The sequence below is a fragment of the Phyllobates terribilis genome, unplaced genomic scaffold, assembly GCF_046119375.1.
Source record: "Phyllobates terribilis strain yellow unplaced genomic scaffold, ASM4611937v1 Scaffold_7__3_contigs__length_470593459, whole genome shotgun sequence".
NCBI lineage: Eukaryota > Metazoa > Chordata > Amphibia > Anura > Dendrobatidae > Phyllobates > Phyllobates terribilis.
The window spans coordinates 469,362,041-469,382,461 of NW_027362767.1; the positions used below are offsets into that span (position 1 = coordinate 469,362,041).

General features: G+C 60.7%; 1 protein-coding gene across 1 annotated transcript in view; it reads left to right on the forward strand.

Moving 5' to 3' along the window:
• SRPX2 (sushi repeat containing protein X-linked 2) overlaps window positions 1-20,421 on the forward strand; it is a 745,700-nt gene that overhangs the window by 487,823 nt on the left and 237,456 nt on the right. Inside the window, exon 3 of the mRNA XM_073642211.1 lies at window positions 3,267-3,350. Coding sequence (XP_073498312.1) covers window positions 3,267-3,350 — 84 coding nt within the window. The remainder of the gene's footprint in view (window positions 1-3,266; window positions 3,351-20,421) is intronic.

A 20,421-nucleotide genomic window follows, 5' to 3' on the forward strand; every position in this document is an offset into this window, starting at 1 on the left:
TGCTTCTTCCTGCCTGTTGGGGTACTCTGCCTCCCTCCCCCTTTGTGCTGCTGGCCTCACTCTGCATGTCCTCCTTCCACGTTGGGTCAGTTACTAGATCATCCACCACCTCCTCCTCTTCCACTTGCGCACCACGATCCTCCTCCTCACTTCCTGGCAATTGTGACTCGTCATCGTCCACCTCTTGTGACAGATTGCCAACGTCGACTTCCTGTGGCCGTGGCTGTTCAAATATTTGGGCATCGTAACATAGTTACATAGTTACATAGTTTACATAGTTTATAAGGCCAAAAAAAGACAAGCGTCCATCCAGTTCAGCCTATTTCTTGTGCACTGCAGCTATTCCGCTATTCCTATACCATGCGGTATAGGCCAATTTACATCATTGAGGAAAAATTCACTTCCCGACACCAATCTGGCAGTCAGATTAAATCCCTGGATTAATTAACTATCACTAAGCATAAGATGTAATTTTATTGTTCTCAAGAAAGGCGTCCAGGCCTCTCTTGAACTCTTTAAGTGAGTTGGACATCACCACTTCCTCTCCCAGAGAGTTCCAGAGTCTCACGGCTCTGACCGTAAAGAATCCCCTTCTATGCTGGTGCAGGAACCTCCTTTCCTCCAGACGCATAGTGTGCCCCCTCGTCTTTGTCACCATCCTTGGTATAAACAGGTCATGGGAGAGATCTCTGTACTGCCCCCTGATGTATTTATACATGTTTATGAGGTCTCCCCTAAGCCTTCTCTTTTCCAACGTAAATAGGCCTAATTTTGACAACCTCTCTGGGTATTCTAGTCCCTCCATTCCCTTTATTACCTTAGTCGCCCTCCTTTGTACCGTCTCTAGCTCCAATATGTCTTTCCTGAGCACCGGAGCCCAGAACTGTGCACATGGGCTCTCCTCTTCCACCACTTCAATCGTATCAGGCGAGGGGCCCAAATATGGAAATGGACCAGTGAACAGCTCTTCAGAGTGTCCAAGTGTGGGATCACTTGCTGTCTGACGACACTCGGCATGGTGGGAGGAAGGAGCATCAGGGTGAGAAGGAGTATGCGGTCGAGACTCACGGCTACTAAGAGTTGACCGTGTGGAAGACAGACCGGAGGTGGTGGTGCCCAGGTAACTGGAAGTATTATCTGCTATCCAATTAATAACCTGTTCACACTGATCAGTTCTCAATACTGGTGTTGTTCTGTGCTTCCCTAGTAATTCGGTCAAGAAGTGGGAGCGAGAAGATGTGGCTGTTGGTTGTGGCACATTTTCACCTTGGCCACGGCTCCGTCCTCTGCACGAATCATCACCAGAATGTCCACTTCCACGTCCCTTGCCACGCGCCTTGCCCATTGTAAATGAAGTAAAATAGCTTACACTTGCACTATCAATGGAAAAAGGGTAATAAAGAGTAGATTAGAACCGTGGAAGAGGAAAACCACAGTTATTGTTTACTGGGGTATACCACACTTTTTTAAATAGAGATATTTGCGGCTGAACAGTGAGCGACACACTCAAACTGCTTTTTTTTTTAGATACCAAAGGCCCAAAACTGGATAGTACAGCGATTTGACCCATGGAACTGCGAAACCACACTGGGATGTCGGGCCTACACAAGACTATTATCAACAGATATATTTTTGTGTCACAACAGTCAGGAGACACTACTGTTTTTCTTTACGGAAAATATACCAAAACCTGAATAATAGAGATTTTTTACCGTGGGATGGCAAAACCACAGTTATTGTTTACTGGGGTATACCAGACTTTTTTAATTATATAGATTTGCGGCTGAACAGTGAGCGACACACTCAAACTGTTTTTTTTTTTAGATACAAATGGCCCAAAATGGATAATACAGAGGTTTGAACCGTGGAAGTGCAAAAAAACACTTCTGTTTCTCTAGCCTACACCAAACTATTTTCAACAGTTATATTTGTGTCTGAAAAATCAGAGACACGCTTTTTTTTGGGGGGAGGGGGACACACCAAAAGGTTAATAAGACGGGTATTTGTACAGTGTGAAGGAGGAAAAAAAAAGGAGGATTTAGATGAAAAAAAAAAGGATTTTTCCTGGCCCCCGACACCTGGAGCTAAGTCCAGCAATTTCAGCAACAGGAGCACACAGGACTGCAATGTAGCGTTTGCTGGTATAACCACTGCGTCTCCTATACAGCCTGCCTGCCTGCCTGGTATCTGGGATGGATATTAGTCCTGAGAAGGACTGTTTGCTTGATCTGGCAGCCTTTACAGACCCTACACTAACTATTTTGCAGTTTATATCTCTCCCTAAATCAGCAGCGCTGTCCCTACACTGTCTAATCCGGAGCGACTGTGTCCAAGATGGCGGCGCCCGGTTTTAAATACTCGAGGTGACGCTGTGCGGCCAGCCAATCACTGTAATGCCCACAAACAACATGGCGGCGGCATTACAGTGACTGGCTGGCAATCCCTGCATGTTCATTGGCTCTGTAAAGAGCGCCAAACATGCAGGGCGGAGACCCGAGCTCCCGCCCGAGTAACCCGGAAATGCTCGGTGCTCGCCGAACATCCTGAGTAGCGTGATGCTCGGGCGAGTACCGAGCAGTGTCGAGCATGTTCGCTCAACACTAATAGACAGACAGATACTGGCTGATGACCATGTTCTAAGGGCAGTTACCATGTGGTATTTGGTGCATGGAGGATGTGGAGACAGATGAATACGCAGGAGCAGATTAAGATTAAAGGGAATCTGTCCCCCCCCCCGGGAGTCATCAGACCTCTACTATGGGCATACGGGTGATAGAAATATGGACCTGTACTTACCTGTATGGCCCATAGTAGAGGTCTGATGGGAGTCTGTCCCCCCCGGGAGTCATCAGACCTCTAATATGGGCATACGGGTGATAGAAATATGGACCTGTATTTACCTGTATGGCCCATATTACAGGTCTGGTTGCTGTGTAATAGCTTTCTTATTCAATTATTTCTGCTAAGCTTCGCGTACCCCGGACACCAAGAAGCCCCCGCCTACTAGCGCTATTTCCATACTCAGCCCACCTCCCCTGCACAGGGCCCTCAATGTATTGAAACAACAGCACACAGCCTCATAATTGACACATCCCTGACATCTGTGTCTCAGCCCCTCCCATGCTGTCCTCAGTTTACATAGCATAAACCTGCTGACAGATTCCCTTTAATCTCTGAACTGTGTGCATCTAATCCATAATGGCTGGAAAGCGTGCGGATGATGGAGTCAATCCTAATACACAGTTGTGTCTGTCTCTTCTTTCTAGGCTCTGGAAATCCATCAAATGAAGGCTACAACAATGACGTCTACGCGGAGCAGCGGCCATCTATACCCCAACCAGGTCACAGAGGTACGACCGGGCCACGAATGTGAGACGCCACCGTGTGCGTCTTTGTGACAGCATGGGATTAGATACCCAGGCTCAGCAGACTGTATCACACATGATAGACTTAGATACATTGCTCAGCAGACGGGATCAGATGAGACAGACTTGGATACTCCTGGGAGCGCACGGTCCCACACCGCTCCTTGCAGGGTTATTCTAGAACTAGATGGTGGCCCGATTCTAACACATCGGGTATTCTAGAATATGTATGCGGCCGACCGGGCGCGACTAATCAGCAAAGCAGTATTTAAATGGGTTGTGCACTACTTTAAATTAACCCCCCAATTTATCCCCCAGGGCCCCTAATGAATTTTGGAGGACCGGGGGGCGAGGCCGCCGGTCGGGGTACTTCTGCTGCGAGCAGCCGGGAGATGACCGGATAGCACAGGGTGAGCGGGTGAGTGTGTAAGGGAGATGACCGGCTAGCAAAGGGTGAGCGGGTGAGCATGTGAGGGAGATGACCGGCTAGCACAGGGTGAGCGGGTGAGCTTTTGAGGGTGAGAGTGTGCGGGTGAGCATCTGAGTGTGAGCGTCTGAGGGTGAGCGTGTGCACGTGAGCGTGTGAGCATCAGAGGGTGAGCGTCAGAGGGTGAGCGTCAGAGGGTGAGCGTCTGAGGATGAGCGTCTGAGGGTGAGCGTCTGAGGGTGAGCGTCTGAGGGTGTGCGGGTGAGTGTCTGAGGGTGAGCGTCTGAGGGTGAGCGTGGGAGCATCTGAGGGTGAGCGTGGGAGTGTCTGAGGGTGAGCGTCTGAGGGTGAGCGTGGGAGCGTCTGAGGGTGAGCGTGGTGCGGGTGAGCGTCTGAGGGTGAGCGTGTGCGGGTGAGCGTCTGAGGGTGAGCGTGTACGGGTGAGCCACTGAGGGTGAGCGTCTGAGGGTGAGCGTGGGAGCGTCTGAAGGTGAGCGTGTGATCGTCTGAGGGTGAGCGTCTGAGGGTGAGCGTGTGCAGTTGAGCGTCTGATGGTGAGCGTGTGCCAGTGAGCGTCAGGGTGAGCGTGGTAGCGTCTGAGGGTGAGCGTGGGAGCTTCTGAGGGTGAGCGTCTGAGGGTGAGCGTGGGAGCGTCTGAGGGTGAGCGTCTGAGGGTGAGCGTGGGAGCGTCTGAGGGTGAGCGTGGGAGTGTCTGAGGGTGAGCGTCTGAGGGTGAACGTGGGAGCGTCTGAGGGTGAGCGTCTGAGGGTGAGCGTGGGAGCGTCTGAGGGTGAGCGTCTGAGGGTGAGCGTGGGAGCGTCTGAGGGTGAGCGTCTGAGGGTGAGCGTGGGAGCGTCTGAGGGTAAGCGTCTGAGAGTGAGCGTGGGAGCGTCTGAGGGTGAGTGTGGGAGCGTCTGAGGGTGAGAATGGAAGCGTCTGAGGGTGAGCATCTGAGGGTGAGCGTGGGAGGGTCTGAGGTTGAGAGTCTGACGGTGAGCATGGGAGCGTCTGAGGGTGAGCGTGGGAGCGTCTCAGGGTGAGCGTGGGAGCGTCTGAGGGTGAGTGTGTGTGGGTGAGCGTCTGAGGGTGAGCATGGGAGCTTCTGAGGGTGTGCGTCTGAGAGTGAGGGTGGGAGCGTCTGAGGGTGAGCGTTGGAGCGTCTGAGGGTGAGCGTCTGAGGGTGAGCGTGGGAGCGTCTGAGGGTGAGCGTCTGAGGGTGAGCATGGGAGCATCTGAGGGTGAGCGTGGTAGCGTCTGAGGGTGAGCGTCTGAGGGTGAGCGTGGGAGCGTCTGAGGGTGAGCGTGGGAGCGTCTGAGGGTAAGCGTGGGAGCGTCTGAGGGTAAGCGTGGGAGCGTCTGAGGGTGAGCTTCTGAGGGTGAGCGTTTGAGGGTGAGCGTCTGAGGGTGAGCGTGGGAGCGTCTGAGGGTGAGCGTCTGAGGGTGAGCGTGGGAGCGTCTGAGGGTGAGCATCTGAGGGTGAGCGTGGGAGCTTCTGAGGGTGTGCGTCTGAGGGTGAGCGTGGGAGTGTCTGAGGGTGAGCGTCTGAGGGTGAGCGTGTGCGGGTGAGCGTCTGATGCTGAGCGTGGGAGATTCTAAGGGTGTGCGTCTGAGGGTGAGCGTGGGAGTGTCTGAGGGTGAGTGTCTGAGGGTGAGCGTGGGAGCGTCTGAGGGTGAGTGTCTGAGGGTGAGCGTGGAAGCGTCTGAGGGTGAGCGTCTGAGGGTAAGCGTGGGAGCGTCTGAGGGTGAGGGTCTGAGGGTGAGCGTGGGAGCGTCTGAGGGTGAGCGTGTGTGGGTGAGCGTATGAGGGTGAGCGTGGGAGCATCTGAGGGTGAGCGCGGGAGTGTGTGAGGGTGAGCATCTGAGGGTGAGCGTGGGACCGTCTGAGGGTGAGCGTGGGAGCGTCTGAGGGTGAGCGTGTGCGGGTGAGCGTATGAGGGTGAGCGTGGGAGCGTCTGAGGGTGAGCGCGGTAGGGTGTGAGGGTGAGTGTCTGAGGGTGAGCGTGGGAGCGTCTGAGGGTGAGCGTGGGAGCGTCTGAGGGTGAGCATCTGAGGGTGAGCGTGGGAGCGTCTGAGGTGAGCGTCTGAGGGTGAGCGTGGGAGCGTCTGAGGGTGAGCGTCTGAGGGTGAGCGTCGGAGCTTCTGAGGGTGAGCGTCTGAGAGTGAGCGTGGGAGCGTCTGAGGGTGAGCGTGGGAGCATCTGAGGGTGAGCGTCTGAGGGTGAGCGTGGGAGCGTCTGGGTAAGCGTCTGAGGGTGAGCGTTTGAGCGTCTGAGGGTGAGCCTGGGAGCGTCTGAGGGTGAGCGTGGGAGCGTCTGAGGGTGAGCGTCTGTGGATGAGCGTGGGAGCGTCTGAGGGTGAGCGTGTGCGAGTGAGCGTCTGAGGGTGAGCATGGGAGCTTCTGAGCGTGTGCGTCTGAGGGTGAGCGTGGGAGCATCTGAGGGTGAGCGTCTGAGGGTGAGTATGGGAGCGTCTGAGGGTGAGCGTGGAAGCGTCTGAGGGTGAGCGTCTGAGGGTGAGTGTGGGAGCGTCTGAGGGTGAACGTCTGAGGGTGAGCATGGGAGCGTCTGAGTGTGAGAGTGGGAGCGTCTGAGGGTGAGAGTGGGAGCGTCTGAGGGTGAGCGTCTGAGAGTGAGCGTCTGAGGGTGAGCGTGGGAGCGTCTGAGGGTGAGCGTCTGAGGGTGAGCGTGGGAGCGTCTGAGGGTGAGCGTGGTAGCGTCTGAGGGTGAGCGTGGGAGCGTCTGAGGGTGAGCGTGGGAGCGTCTGAGGGTAAGCGTGGGAGCGTCTGAGGGTAAGCGTGGGAGCTTCTGAGGGTGAGCATGGGAGCGTCTGAGGGTGAGCGTCTGTGGGTGAGCGTCTGAGGGTGAGCGTCTGAGGGTGAGCGTGGGAGCGTCTGAGGGTGAGCGTCTGAGGGTGAGCGTGGGAGCGTCTGAGGTTGAGCGTGTGCGGGTGAGCATCTGAGGGTGAGCGTGGGAGCTTCTGAGGGTGTGCGTCTGAGGGTGAGCGCGGGAGTGTCTGAGGGTGAGCGTCTGAGGGTGAGCGTGTGCGGGTGAGCGTCTGATGGTAAGCGTGGGAGATTCTGAGGGTGTGCGTCTGAGGGTGATCGTGGGAGTGTCTGAGGGTGAGTGTCTGAGGGTGAGCGTGGAAGCGTCTGAGGGTGAGCGTCTGAGGGTAAGCGTGGGAGCGTCTGAGGGTGAGGGTCTGAGGGTGAGCGTGGGAGCGTCTGAGGGTGAGCGTGTGTGGGTGAGCGTATGAGGGTGAGCGTGGGAGCGTCTGAGGGTGAGCGCGGGAGCGTGTGAGGGTGAGCATCTGAGGGTGAGCGTGAGAGCGTCTGAGGGTGAGCGTCTGAGGGTGTGCGTGGGAGCGTCTGAGGGTGAGCGTGTGCGGGTGAGCGTATGAGGGTGAGCGTGGGAGCGTCTGAGGGTGAGCGCGGTAGCGTGTGAGGGTGAGTGTGTAAGGGTGAGCGTGGGAGCGTCTGAGGGTGAGCGTCTGAGGGTGAGCGTGGGAGCGTCTGAGGGTGAGCATCTGAGGGTGAGCGTGGGAGCGTCTGAGGTGAGCGTCTGAGGGTGAGCGTGGGAGCGTCTCAGGGTGAGCGTCTGAGGGTGAGCGTGGGAGCGTCTGAGGGTGAGCGTCTGAGAGTGAGCGTGGGAGCGTCTGAGGGTGAGCGTGGGAGCGTCTGAGGGTGAGCGTCTGAGGGTGAGCGTGGGAGCGTCTGGGTAAGCATCTGAGGGTGAGCGTGGGAGCGTCTGAGGGTGAGCGTGGGAGCGTCTGAGGGTGAGCGTGGGAGCGTCTGAGGGTGAGAGTGGAAGCGTCTGAGGGTCAGGGTCTCAGGGTGAGCATCTGAGGGTGAGCGTGGGAAGGTCTGAGGTTGAGAATCTGAGGGTGAGCGTGGGAGCGTCTGAGGGTGAGCATGGGAGCATCTGAGGGTGAGCGTCTGAGGATGAGCGTGGGAGCGTCTGAGGGTGAGCGTGTGCGGGTGAGCGTCTGAGGGTGAGCATGGGAGCTTCTGAGGGTGTACGTCTGAGGGTGAGCGTGGGAGCGTCTGAGGGTGAGCGTCTGAGGGTGAGTATGGTAGCGTCTGAGGGTGAGCGTGGAAGCGTCTGAGAGTGAGCGTCTGAGGGTGAGTGTGGGAGCGTCTGAGGGTGAACGTCTGAGGGTGAGCGTGGGAGCGTCTGAGAGTGAGCGTGGGAGCGTCTGAGGGTGAGCGTCTGAGGGTAAGCGTGGGAGCGTCCGAGGGTGAGGGTCTGAGGGTGAGCGTGGGAGCTTCTGAGGGTGAGCGTGTGTGGGTGAGCGTATGAGGGTGAACGTGGGAGCGTCTGAGGGTGAGCGCGGGAGCGTGTGAGGGTGAGCATCTGAGGGTGAGCGTGAGAGCGTCTGAGGGTGAGCGTCTGAGGGTGTGCGTGGGAGCGTCTGAGGGTGAGCGCGGTAGCGTGTGAGGGTGAGTGTCTGAGGGTGAGCGTGGGAGCGTCTGAGGGTGAGCGTCTGAGGGTGAGCGTGGGAGCGTCTGAGGGTGAGCATCTGAGGGTGAGCGTGGGAGCGTCTGAGGTGAGCGTCTGAGGGTGAGCGTGGGAGTGTCTGAGGGTGAGTGTCTGAGGGTGAGCGTGGGAGCGTCTGAGGGTGAGTGTCTGAGGGTGAGCGTGGAAGCGTCTGAGGGTGAGCGTCTGAGGGTAAGCGTGGGAGCGTCTGAGGGTGAGGGTCTGAGGGTGAGCGTGGGAGCGTCTGAGGGTGAGCGTGTGTGGGTGAGCGTATGAGGGTGAGCGTGGGAGCATCTGAGGGTGAGCGCGGGAGTGTGTGAGGGTGAGCATCTGAGGGTGAGCGTGGGACCGTCTGAGGGTGAGCGTGGGAGCGTCTGAGGGTGAGCGTGTGCGGGTGAGCGTATGAGGGTGAGCGTGGGAGCGTCTGAGGGTGAGCGCGGTAGGGTGTGAGGGTGAGTGTCTGAGGGTGAGCGTGGGAGCGTCTGAGGGTGAGCGTGGGAGCGTCTGAGGGTGAGCATCTGAGGGTGAGCGTGGGAGCGTCTGAGGTGAGCGTCTGAGGGTGAGCGTGGGAGCGTCTGAGGGTGAGCGTCTGAGGGTGAGCGTCGGAGCTTCTGAGGGTGAGCGTCTGAGAGTGAGCGTGGGAGCGTCTGAGGGTGAGCGTGGGAGCATCTGAGGGTGAGCGTCTGAGGGTGAGCGTGGGAGCGTCTGGGTAAGCGTCTGAGGGTGAGCGTTTGAGCGTCTGAGGGTGAGCCTGGGAGCGTCTGAGGGTGAGCGTGGGAGCGTCTGAGGGTGAGCGTCTGTGGATGAGCGTGGGAGCGTCTGAGGGTGAGCGTGTGCGAGTGAGCGTCTGAGGGTGAGCATGGGAGCTTCTGAGCGTGTGCGTCTGAGGGTGAGCGTGGGAGCATCTGAGGGTGAGCGTCTGAGGGTGAGTATGGGAGCGTCTGAGGGTGAGCGTGGAAGCGTCTGAGGGTGAGCGTCTGAGGGTGAGTGTGGGAGCGTCTGAGGGTGAACGTCTGAGGGTGAGCATGGGAGCGTCTGAGTGTGAGAGTGGGAGCGTCTGAGGGTGAGAGTGGGAGCGTCTGAGGGTGAGCGTCTGAGAGTGAGCGTCTGAGGGTGAGCGTGGGAGCGTCTGAGGGTGAGCGTCTGAGGGTGAGCGTGGGAGCGTCTGAGGGTGAGCGTGGTAGCGTCTGAGGGTGAGCGTGGGAGCGTCTGAGGGTGAGCGTGGGAGCGTCTGAGGGTAAGCGTGGGAGCGTCTGAGGGTAAGCGTGGGAGCTTCTGAGGGTGAGCATGGGAGCGTCTGAGGGTGAGCGTCTGTGGGTGAGCGTCTGAGGGTGAGCGTCTGAGGGTGAGCGTGGGAGCGTCTGAGGGTGAGCGTCTGAGGGTGAGCGTGGGAGCGTCTGAGGTTGAGCGTGTGCGGGTGAGCATCTGAGGGTGAGCGTGGGAGCTTCTGAGGGTGTGCGTCTGAGGGTGAGCGCGGGAGTGTCTGAGGGTGAGCGTCTGAGGGTGAGCGTGTGCGGGTGAGCGTCTGATGGTAAGCGTGGGAGATTCTGAGGGTGTGCGTCTGAGGGTGATCGTGGGAGTGTCTGAGGGTGAGTGTCTGAGGGTGAGCGTGGAAGCGTCTGAGGGTGAGCGTCTGAGGGTAAGCGTGGGAGCGTCTGAGGGTGAGGGTCTGAGGGTGAGCGTGGGAGCGTCTGAGGGTGAGCGTGTGTGGGTGAGCGTATGAGGGTGAGCGTGGGAGCGTCTGAGGGTGAGCGCGGGAGCGTGTGAGGGTGAGCATCTGAGGGTGAGCGTGAGAGCGTCTGAGGGTGAGCGTCTGAGGGTGTGCGTGGGAGCGTCTGAGGGTGAGCGTGTGCGGGTGAGCGTATGAGGGTGAGCGTGGGAGCGTCTGAGGGTGAGCGCGGTAGCGTGTGAGGGTGAGTGTGTAAGGGTGAGCGTGGGAGCGTCTGAGGGTGAGCGTCTGAGGGTGAGCGTGGGAGCGTCTGAGGGTGAGCATCTGAGGGTGAGCGTGGGAGCGTCTGAGGTGAGCGTCTGAGGGTGAGCGTGGGAGCGTCTCAGGGTGAGCGTCTGAGGGTGAGCGTGGGAGCGTCTGAGGGTGAGCGTCTGAGAGTGAGCGTGGGAGCGTCTGAGGGTGAGCGTGGGAGCGTCTGAGGGTGAGCGTCTGAGGGTGAGCGTGGGAGCGTCTGGGTAAGCATCTGAGGGTGAGCGTGGGAGCGTCTGAGGGTGAGCGTGGGAGCGTCTGAGGGTGAGCGTGGGAGCGTCTGAGGGTGAGAGTGGAAGCGTCTGAGGGTCAGGGTCTCAGGGTGAGCATCTGAGGGTGAGCGTGGGAAGGTCTGAGGTTGAGAATCTGAGGGTGAGCGTGGGAGCGTCTGAGGGTGAGCATGGGAGCATCTGAGGGTGAGCGTCTGAGGATGAGCGTGGGAGCGTCTGAGGGTGAGCGTGTGCGGGTGAGCGTCTGAGGGTGAGCATGGGAGCTTCTGAGGGTGTACGTCTGAGGGTGAGCGTGGGAGCGTCTGAGGGTGAGCGTCTGAGGGTGAGTATGGTAGCGTCTGAGGGTGAGCGTGGAAGCGTCTGAGAGTGAGCGTCTGAGGGTGAGTGTGGGAGCGTCTGAGGGTGAACGTCTGAGGGTGAGCGTGGGAGCGTCTGAGAGTGAGCGTGGGAGCGTCTGAGGGTGAGCGTCTGAGGGTAAGCGTGGGAGCGTCCGAGGGTGAGGGTCTGAGGGTGAGCGTGGGAGCTTCTGAGGGTGAGCGTGTGTGGGTGAGCGTATGAGGGTGAACGTGGGAGCGTCTGAGGGTGAGCGCGGGAGCGTGTGAGGGTGAGCATCTGAGGGTGAGCGTGAGAGCGTCTGAGAGTGAGTATGGTAGCGTCTGAGGGTGAGCGTGGAAGCGTCTGAGAGTGAGCGTCTGAGGGTGAGTGTGGGAGCGTCTGAGGGTGAACGTCTGAGGGTGAGCGTGGGAGCGTCTGAGGGTGAGCGTGGGAGCGTCTGAGGGTAAGCGTGGGAGCATCTGAGGGTGAGCGTGGGAGCGTCTGAGGGTGAGCGTCTGAGAGTGAGCGTCTGAGGGTGAGCGTGGGAGCGTCTGAAGGTGAGCGTGGGAACGTCTGAGGTTGAGAGTCTGACGGTGAGCGTGGGAGCGTCTGAGGGTGAGCGTGGGAGCGTCTGAGGGTGAGCATGGGAGCGTCTTAGGGTGAGAGTCTGAGGGTGAGTGTGGGAGCGTCTGAGGGTGAGCGTGGGAGCTTCAGAGGGTGTGCGTCTGAGGGTGAGCGTGGGAGCGTCTGAGGGTGAGCGTCTGAGGGTGGGCGGGTTAGCGTCTGATGGTGAGCGTGGGAGCTTCTGATGGTGTGCGTCTGAGGGTAGGCGTGAGAGTGTCTGAGGGTGAGCGTGGGAGCGTCTGAGGGTGAGTGTCTGAGGATGAGCGTGGAAGCGTCTGAGAGTGAGCGTCTGAGTGTGAGCGTGGGAGCGTCTGAGGGTGAGCGTGTGCGGGTGAGCGTATGAGGGTGAGCGTGGGAGCGTCTGAGGGTGAGCGTATGAGGGTGAGCGTGGGAGCGTCTGAGGGTGAGCGTCTGAGGGTGAGCGTGGGAGCGTCTGAGGGTGAGCGAGGGAGCGTCTGAGGGTGAGCGACTGAGGGTGAGCGTGGGAGCGTCTGAGGGTGAGCGTCTGAGGGTGAGCGTCTGAGGGCGAGCGTGGGAGCGTCTGAGGGTGAGCGTGGGAGTGTCTGAGGGTCAGCGTCTGAGGGTGAGCGTGGGAGCGTCTGAGGGTGAGCGTGTGAGGGTGAGCGTGGGAGCGTGTGAGGGTGAGCGTCTGAGGGTGAGCGTGGGAGCGTCTGAGGGTCAGCATCTGAGGTTGAGTGTGGGAGCGTCTGAGGGTGAGCGTCTGAGGGTGAGCGTGGGAGCGTCTGAGGGTGAGCGTGGAAGCGTCTGAGGGTGAACGTGGGAGCGTCTGAGGGTGAGCGTCTGAGAGTGAGCGTGGGAGCGTCTGAAGGTGAGCGTGGGAGCGTCTGAGGTTGAGAGTGTGAAGGTGAGCGTGGGAGCGTCTGAGGGTGAGCGTGGGAGCGTCTGAGGTTGAGAGTCTGAGGGTGAGCATGGGAGCGTCTGAGGGTGAGCGTGGGAGCGTCTGAGGGTGAGCGTGGGAGCTTCTGAGGGTGTGCGTCTGAGGGTGAGCGTGGGAGCTTCTGAGGGTGAGCGTGGAAGCGTCTGAGGGTGAACGTGGGAGCGTCTGAGGGTGAGCGTCTGAGAGTGAGCGTGGGAGCGTCTGAAGGTGACCGTGGGAGCGTCTGAGGTTGAGAGTGTGAAGGTGAGCGTGGGAGCGTCTGAGGGTGAGCGTGGGAGCGTCTGAGGGTGAGCATGGGAGCGTCTTAGGGTGATAGTCTGAGGGTGAGCGTGGGAGCGTCTGAGGGTGAGCGTGGGAGCTTCTGAGGGTGTGCGTCTGAGGGTGAGCATGGGAGCGTCTGAGGGTGAGCGTCTGAGAGTGAGCGTGTGCCGGTTAGCGTCTGATGGTGAGCGTGGGAGATTGTGATGGTGTGCGTCCGAGGCTAAGCGTGGGAGAGTCTGAGGGTGAGTGTCTGAGGGTGAGCGTGGGAGCGTCTGAGGGTGAGCATCTGAGGGTGAGCGTGGGAGTGTCTGAGGGTTAGCGTCTGAGGGTGAGCGTGGGAGCGTCTGAGGGTGAGCGTAGGAGTGTCTTAGGGTGAGCGTCTGAGGGTGAGCGTGGGAGCGTCTGAGGGTGAGCATCTGAGAGTGAGCGTGGGAGCGTCTGAGGGTGAGCGTCTGAGGGTTAGCGTGGGAGCATCTGATGGTCAGCGTCTGAGGTTGAGTGTGGGAGCGTCTGAGGGTGAGCGTCTGAGGGTGAGCGTGGGAATATCTGAGGGTGAGCGTCTGAGGGTGAGCGTGGGAGCGTCTGAGGGTGAACGTGGGAGCGTCTGAGAGTGAGCGTCTGAGGGTGAGCATGGCAACGTCTGAGGGTGAGCTTCTGAGGTTGACTTTGGGAGCGTCTGAGGGTGAGAGTCTGAGGGTGAGCGTGGGAGCCTCTGAGGGTGAGCATGGGAGCGTCTGAGGGGGAGCTTGGGAGCGTCTGAGGGTGAGCGTCTGAGGGTGAGCATGGGAGTTTCTGAGGGTGAGCGTCTGAGGATGACCGTGGGCGCGTCTGAGGGTTAGTGTCTGAGGGTGAGCGTGGGAGTGTCTGATGGTGAGCGACTGAGGGTGAGCGTGGCAGCGTCTGAGGGTGAGTGTGGGAGCATCTGAGGGTGAGCGTCTGAGGGTGAGCATTGGAGCGTCTGAGGGTGAGCGTCTGAAGGTGAGCTTGGGAGCTTCTGAGAGTGAGGGTGGGAGCGTCTGAGGGTGAGCGTTGGAGCGTCTGAGGGTGAGCTTGGGAGCGTCTGAGGGTGAGCATCTGAGGGTGAGCATGGGAGTGTCTGAGGGTGAGTGTGTGAGGGTGAGCGTGGGAGCGTCTGAGGGTGAGCGTCTGAGGGTGAGCGTCTGAGGGTGAGAGTGGGAGCGTCTGAGGGTCAGCGTCTGAGGTTGAGTGTGGGAGCGTCTGAGGGTGAGCATCTGAGGGTGAGCATGGGAGCATCTGAGGGTGAGCGTCTGAGGGTGAGCGTGGGAGCGTCTGAGGGTGAACATGGGAGCGTCTGAGGGTGAGCGTGGGAGCGTCTGAGGGTGAGCGTGGGAGCGTCTGAGGGTGAGCGTCTGAGGGTGACCGTGGGAGCGTCTGAGGGTGAGCGTGTGCGGGTGAGCGTCTGAGGGTGAGTGTGGGAGCGTCTGAGGTATAGAGTCTGATGGTGAGTGTTGTAGCGTCTGAGGGTGAGCGTGGGAGCGTCTGAGGGTGAGCGTGGGAGAGTCTAAGGGTGAGCTTCTGAGGGTGAGCGTGAGAGCGTCTGAGGGTGAGCGTGTGCGGGTGAGTGTCTGATGGTGAGCGTGGGAGCTTATGAGGGTGTTCGTCTGAGGGTGAGCGTGGGAGTATCTGAGGGTGAGTGTCTGAGGGTGAGCGTGGGAGCGTCTGAGGGTGAGTGTCTGAGGGTGAGCGTGGGAGCGTCTGAGGGTGAGGGTCTGAGGGTGAGCGTGGGAGCTTCTGAGGGTGAGCGTGTGTGGGTGAGCGTATAAGGTTGTGAGTGGGAGCGTCTGAGGGTGAGCGTGGGAGCATGTGAGGGTGAGCGTCTGAGGGTGAGTGTGGGAGCGTCTGAGGGTGAGCGTCTGAGGGTGAGCGTGGGAGCGTCTGAGGGTGAGCATCTGAGGGTGAGCGTGGGAGCCTCTGAGGGTGAGCGTCTGAGGGTGAGCGTGGGAGCGTCTGAGGGTGAGAGTCTGAGGGTGAGCGTGGGAGCGTCTGAGGATGATTGTCTGAGGGTGAGCGTGGGAGCGTCTGAGGGTGAGCTTTTGAGGGTGAGCGTGGGAACGTCTGAGGGTGAGCGTCTGAAGGTGAGCTTGGGAGCGTCTGAGGGTGAGCGTCTGAGGGTGAGCGTGTGCGGGTGAGCGTCTGAGGGTGAGCGTGTACGGGTGAGCCACTGAGGGTGAGCGTCTGACGGTGAGCGTGGGAGCGTCTGAAGGTGAGCGTGTGATCGTCTGAGGGTGAGCGTCTGAGGGTGAGCGTGTGCAGTTGAGCGTCTGACGGTGAGCGTGTGCCAGTGAGCGTCAGGGTGAGCGTGGTAGCGTCTGAGGGTGAGCGTGGGAGCTTCTGAGGGTGAGCGTCTGAGGGTGAGCGTGGGAGCGTCTGAGGGTGAGCATCTGAGGGTGAGCGTGGGAGCGTCTGACGGTGAGCGTGGGAGCGTCTGAGGGTGAGCGTCTGAGGGTGAGCGTGGGAGCGTCTGAGGGTGAGCGTCTGAGGGTGAGCGTGGGAGCGTCTGAGGGTAAGCGTCTGAGGGTGAGCGTGGGAGCGTCTGAGGGTGAGTGTGGGAGCGTCTGAGGGTGAGAATGGAAGCATCTGAGGGTGAGCGTGGGAGGGTCTGAGGTTGAGGGTCTGAGGGTGAGCGTGGGAGCGTCTGAGGGTGAGCGTGGGAGCGTCTCAGGGTGAGCGTGGGAGCGTCTGAGGGTGAGCGTGTGTGGGTGAGCGTCTGAGAGTGAGCATGGGAGCTTCTGAGGGTGTGCGTCTGAGAGTGAGGGTGGGAGCGTCTGAGGGTGAGCGTCTGAGGGTGAGCGTTGGAGCGTCTGAGGGTGAGCGTCTGAGGGTGAGCGTGGGAGCGTCTGAGGGTGAGCGTCTGAGGGTGAGCGTGGGAGCATCTGAGGGTGAGCGTGGTAGCGTCTGAGGGTGAGCGTGGGAGCGTCTGAGGGTGAGCGTGGGAGCGTCTGAGGGTAAGCGTGGGAGCGTCTGAGGGTGAGCTTCTGAGGGTGAGCGTCTGAGGGTGAGCGTCTGAGGGTGAGCGTGGGAGCGTCTGAGGGTGAGCGTCTGAGGGTGAGCGTGGGAGCGTCTGAGGGTGAGCGTGTGCGGGTGAGCATCTGAGGGTGAGCGTGGGAGCTTCTGAGGGTGTGCGTCTGAGGGTGAGCGTGGGAGTGTCTGAGGGTGAGCGTCTGAGGGTGAGCGTGTGCGGGTGAGCGTCTGATGGTGAGCGTGGGAGATTCTAAGGGTGTGCGTCTGAGGGTGAGCGTGGGAGTGTCTGAGGGTGAGCGTGGGAGCATCTGAGGGTGAGTGTCTGAGGGTGAGCGTGGAAGCGTCTGAGCGTGAGCGTCTGAGGGTAAGCGTAGGAGCGTCTCAGGGTGAGCGTGGGAGCATCTGAGGGTGAGCGTGGTAGCGTCTGAGGGTGAGCGTGGGAGCGTCTGAGGGTGAGCGTGGGAGCGTCTGAGGGTAAGCGTGGGAGCGTATGAGGGTGAGCTTCTGAGGGTGAGCGTCTGAGGGTGAGCGTCTGAGGGTGAGCGTGGGAGCGTCTGAGGGTGAGCGTCTGAGGGTGAGCGTGGGAGCGTGTGAGGGTGAGCGTGTGCAGGTGAGCATCTGAGGGTGAGCGTGGGAGCTTCTGAGGGTGTGCGTCTGAGGGTGAGCGTGGGAGTGTCTGAGGGTGAGCGTCTGAGGGTGAGCGTGTGCGGGTGAGCGTCTTATGGTGAGCGTGGGAGATTCTGAGGGTGTGCGTCTGAGGGTGAGCGTGGGAGTGTCTGAGGGTGAGTGTCTGAGGGTGAGCGTGGGAGCATCTGAGGGTGAGTGTCTGAGGGTGAGCGTGGAAGCGTCTGAGCGTGAGCGTCTGAGGGTAAACGTGGGAGCGTCTGAGGGTGAGGGTCTGAAGGTGAGCGTGGGAGCGTCTGAGGGTGAGCGTGTGTGGGTGAGCGTATGAGGGTGAGCGTGGGAGCGTCTGAGGGTGAGCGCCGGAGCGTGTGAGGATGAGCATCTGAGGGTGAGCGTGGGAGCGTCTGAGGGTGAGCGTCTGAGGGTGAGCGTGGGAGCGTCTGAGGGTGAGCGTGTGCAGGTGAGCGTATGAGGGTGAGCGTGGGAGCGTCTGAGGGTGAGCGCGGTAGGGTGTGAGGGTGAGTGTCTGAGGGTGAGCGTGGGAGCGTCTGAGGGTGAGCGTGGGAGCGTCTGAGGGTGAGCATCTGAGGGTGAGCGTGGGAGCGTCTGAGGGTGAGGGTCTGAGGGTGAGCGTGGGAGCGTCTGAGGGTGAGCGTGTGTGGGTGAGCGTATGAGGGTGAGCGTGGGAGCGTCTGAGGGTGAGCGCGGGAGCGTGTGAGGGTGAGCATCTGAGGGTGAGCGTGGGAGCGTCTGAGGGTGAGCGTCTGAGGGTGAGCGTGGGAGCGTCTGAGGGTGAGCGTGTGCAGGTGAGCGTATGAGGGTGAGCGTGGGAGCGTCTGAGGGTGAGCGCGATAGGGTGTGAGGGTGAGTGTCTGAGGGTGAGCGTGGGAGCGTCTGAGGGTGAGCGTGGGAGCATCTGAGGGTGAGCATCTGAGGGTGAGCGTGGGAGCGTCTGAGGTGAGCGTCTGAGGGTGAGCGTGGGAGCGTCTGAGGGTGAGCGTCTTAGAGTGAGCGTGTGAGCGTCTGAGGGTGAGCTTCTGAGGGTGAGCGTGGGAACGTCTGAGGGTGAGCGTCTGAGTGTGAGCGTCGGAGCGTCTGAGGGTGAGCGTCTGAGGGTGAGCGTGGGAGCGTCTGAGGGTGAGCGTGGGAGCGTCTGAGGGTGAGCGTCTGAGGGTGAGCGTGGGAGCGTCTGGGTAAGCGTCTGAGGGTGAGCGTGGGAGCGTCTGAGGGTGAGCCTGGGAGCGTCTGATGGTGAGCGTGGGAGCGTCTGAGGGTGAGAGTGGAAGCGTCTGAGGGTGAAGGTCTGAGGGTGAGCATCTGAGCGTGAGCGTGGGAAGGTCTGAGGTTGAGAATCTGAGGGTGAGCGTGGGAGCGTCTGAGGGTGAGCGTGGGAGCGTCTGAGGGTGAGCGTCTGTGGATGAGCGTGGGAGCGTCTGAGGGTGAGCGTGTGCGGGTGAGCGTCTGAGGGTGAGCATGGGAGCTTCTGAGCTTGTGCGTCTGAGGGTGAGCGTGGGAGCGTCTGAGGGTGAGAGTCTGAGGGTGAGTATGGGAGCGTCTGAGGGTGAGCGTGGAAGCGTCTGAGGGTGAGCGTCTGAGGGTGAGTGTGGGAGCGTCTGAGGTTGAACGTCTGAGAGTGATTGTCTGAGGTTGAGCGTGGGAGCGTCTGAGGGTGAGCGTGGGAGCGTCTGAGGGTGAGCGTGGTAGCGTCTGAGGGTGAGCGTGGGAGCGTCTGAGGGTGAGCGTGGGAGCGTCTGAGGGTGAGCGTGGGAGCGTCTGAGGGTAAGCGTGGGAGCTTCTGAGGGTGAGCGTGGGAGCGTCTGAGGGTGAGCGTCTGAGGGTGAGCGTCTGAGGGTGAGCGTCTGAGGGTGAGCGTGGGAGCGTCTGAGGGTGAGCGTCTGAGGGTGAGCGTGGGAGCGTCTGAGGGTGAGCGTGTGCGGGTGAGCATCTGAGGGTGAGCGTGGGAGCTTCTGAGGGTTTGTGTCTGAGGGTGAGTGTGGGAGGGTCTGAGGGTGAGCGTTTGCGGGTGAGCGTCTGATGGTGAGCGAGGGAGATTCTGAGGGTGTGCGTCTGAGGGTGAGTGTCTGAGGGTGAGCGTGGGAGCGTCTGAAGGTGAGTGTCTGAGGGTGAGCGTGGAAGCGTCTGAGGGTGAGCGTCTGAGGGTAAGCGTGGGAGCGTCTGAGGGTGAGCGTGTGTGGGTGAGCGTATGAGGGTGAGCGTGGGAGCGTCTGAGGGTGAGCGTCTGAGGGTGAGCGTCTGAGGGTGTGCGGGTGAGCGTCTGAGGGTGAGCGTCTGAGGGTGAGCGTGGGAGCATCTGAGGGTGAGTGTGGGAGTGTCTGAGGGTGAGCGTCTGAGGGTGAGCGTGGTGCGGGTGAGCGTCTGAGGGTGAGCGTGTGCGGGTGAGCGTCTGAGGTTGAGCGTGTACGGGTGAGCCACTGAGGGTGAGCATCTGAGGGTGAGCGTGGGAGCGTCTGAAGGTGAGCGTGTGATCGTCTGAGGGTGAGCGTCTGAGGGTGAGCGTGTGCTGTTGAGCGTCTGACGGTGAGCGTGTGCCAGTGAGCGTCAGGGTGAGCGTGGTAGCGTCTGAGGGTGAGCGTGGGAGCTTCTGAGGGTGAGCGTCTGAGGGTGAGTGTGGGAGCGTCTGAGGGTGAGCGTGGGAGCGTCTGAGGGTGAGCGTCTGAGGGTGAGCGTGGGAGCCTCTGAGGGTAAGCGTCTGAGGGTGAGCGTGGGAGCGTCTGAGGGTGAGTGTGGGAGCGTCTGAGGGTGAGAATGGAAGCGTCTGAGGGTGAGCATCTGAGGGTGAGCGTGGGAGGGTCTGAGGGTGAGTGTCTGAGGGTGAGCGTGGGAGCGTCTGAAGGTGAGTGTCTGAGGGTGAGCGTGGAAGCGTCTGAGGGTGAGCGTCTGAGGGTAAGCGTGGGAGCGTCTGAGGGTGAGCGTGTGTGGGTGAGTGTATGAGTGTGAGCGTGGGAGCGTCTGAGGGTGAGCGTCTGAGGGTGAGCGTCTGAGGGTGTGCGGGTGAGCGTCTGAGGGTGAGCGTCTGAGCGTGAGCGTGGGAGCATCTGAGGGTGAGTGTGGGAGTGTCTGAGGGTGAGCGTCTGAGGGTGAGCGTGGGAGCGTCTGAGGGTGAGCGTGGTGCGGGTGAGCGTCTGAGGGTGAGCGTGTACGGGTGAGCCACTGAGGGTGAGCATCTGAGGGTGAGCGTGGGAGCGTCTGAAGGTGAGCGTGTGATCGTCTGAGGGTGAGCGTCTGAGGGTGAGCGTGTGCTGTTGAGCGTCTGACGGTGAGCGTGTGCCAGTGAGCGTCAGGGTGAGCGTGGTAGCGTCTGAGTGTGAGCGTGGGAGCTTCTGAGGGTGAGCGTCTGAGGGTGAGCGTGGGAGCGTCTGAGGGTGAGCGTGGGAGCGTCTGAGGGTGAGCGTGGGAGCGTCTGAGGGTGAGCGTGGGAGCGTCTGAGGGTGAGCGTCTGAGGGTGAGCGTGGGAGCGTCTGAGGGTGAGCGTCTGAGGGTGAGCGTGGGAGCCTCTGAGGGTAAGCGTCTGAGGGTGAGCGTGGGAGCGTCTGAGGGTGAGTGTGGGAGCGTCTGAGGGTGAGAATGGAAGCGTCTGACGGTGAGCATCTGAGGGTGAGCATGGGAGGGTCTGAGGTTGAGAGTCTGAGGGTGAGCGTGGGAGCGTCTGAGGGTGAGCGTGGGAGCGTCTGAGGGTGAGCGTGGGAGCGTCTCAGGGTGAGCGTGGGAGCGTCTGAGGGTGAGCGTGTGTGGGTGAGCGTCGGAGGGTGAGCATGGGAGCTTCTGAGGGTGTGCGTCTGAGAGTGAGGGTGGGAGCGTCTGAGGGTGAGAGTCTGAGGGTGAGCGTTGGAGCGTCTGAGGGTGAGCATCTGAGGGTGAGCGTGGGAGCGTCTGAGGGTGAGCGTCTGAGGGTGAGCTTGGGAGCATCTGAGGGTGAGCGTGGTAGCGTCTGAGGGTGAGCGTCTGAGGGTGAGCATGGGAGCGTCTGAGGGTGAGCGTGGAAGCGTCTGAGGGTAAGCGTGGGAGCGTCTGAGGGTAAGCGTGGGAGCTTCTGACGGTGAGCGTGGGAGCGTCTGAGGGTGAGCGTCTGAGGGTGAGCGTGGGAGCGCCTGAGGGTGAGCGTGTGCGGGTGAGCATCTAAGGGTGAGCGTGGGAGCTTCTGAGGGTATGCGTCTGAGGGTGAGCGTGGGAGTGTCTGAGGGTGAGCGTCTGAGGGTGAGCGTGTGCGGGTGAGCGTCTGATGGTG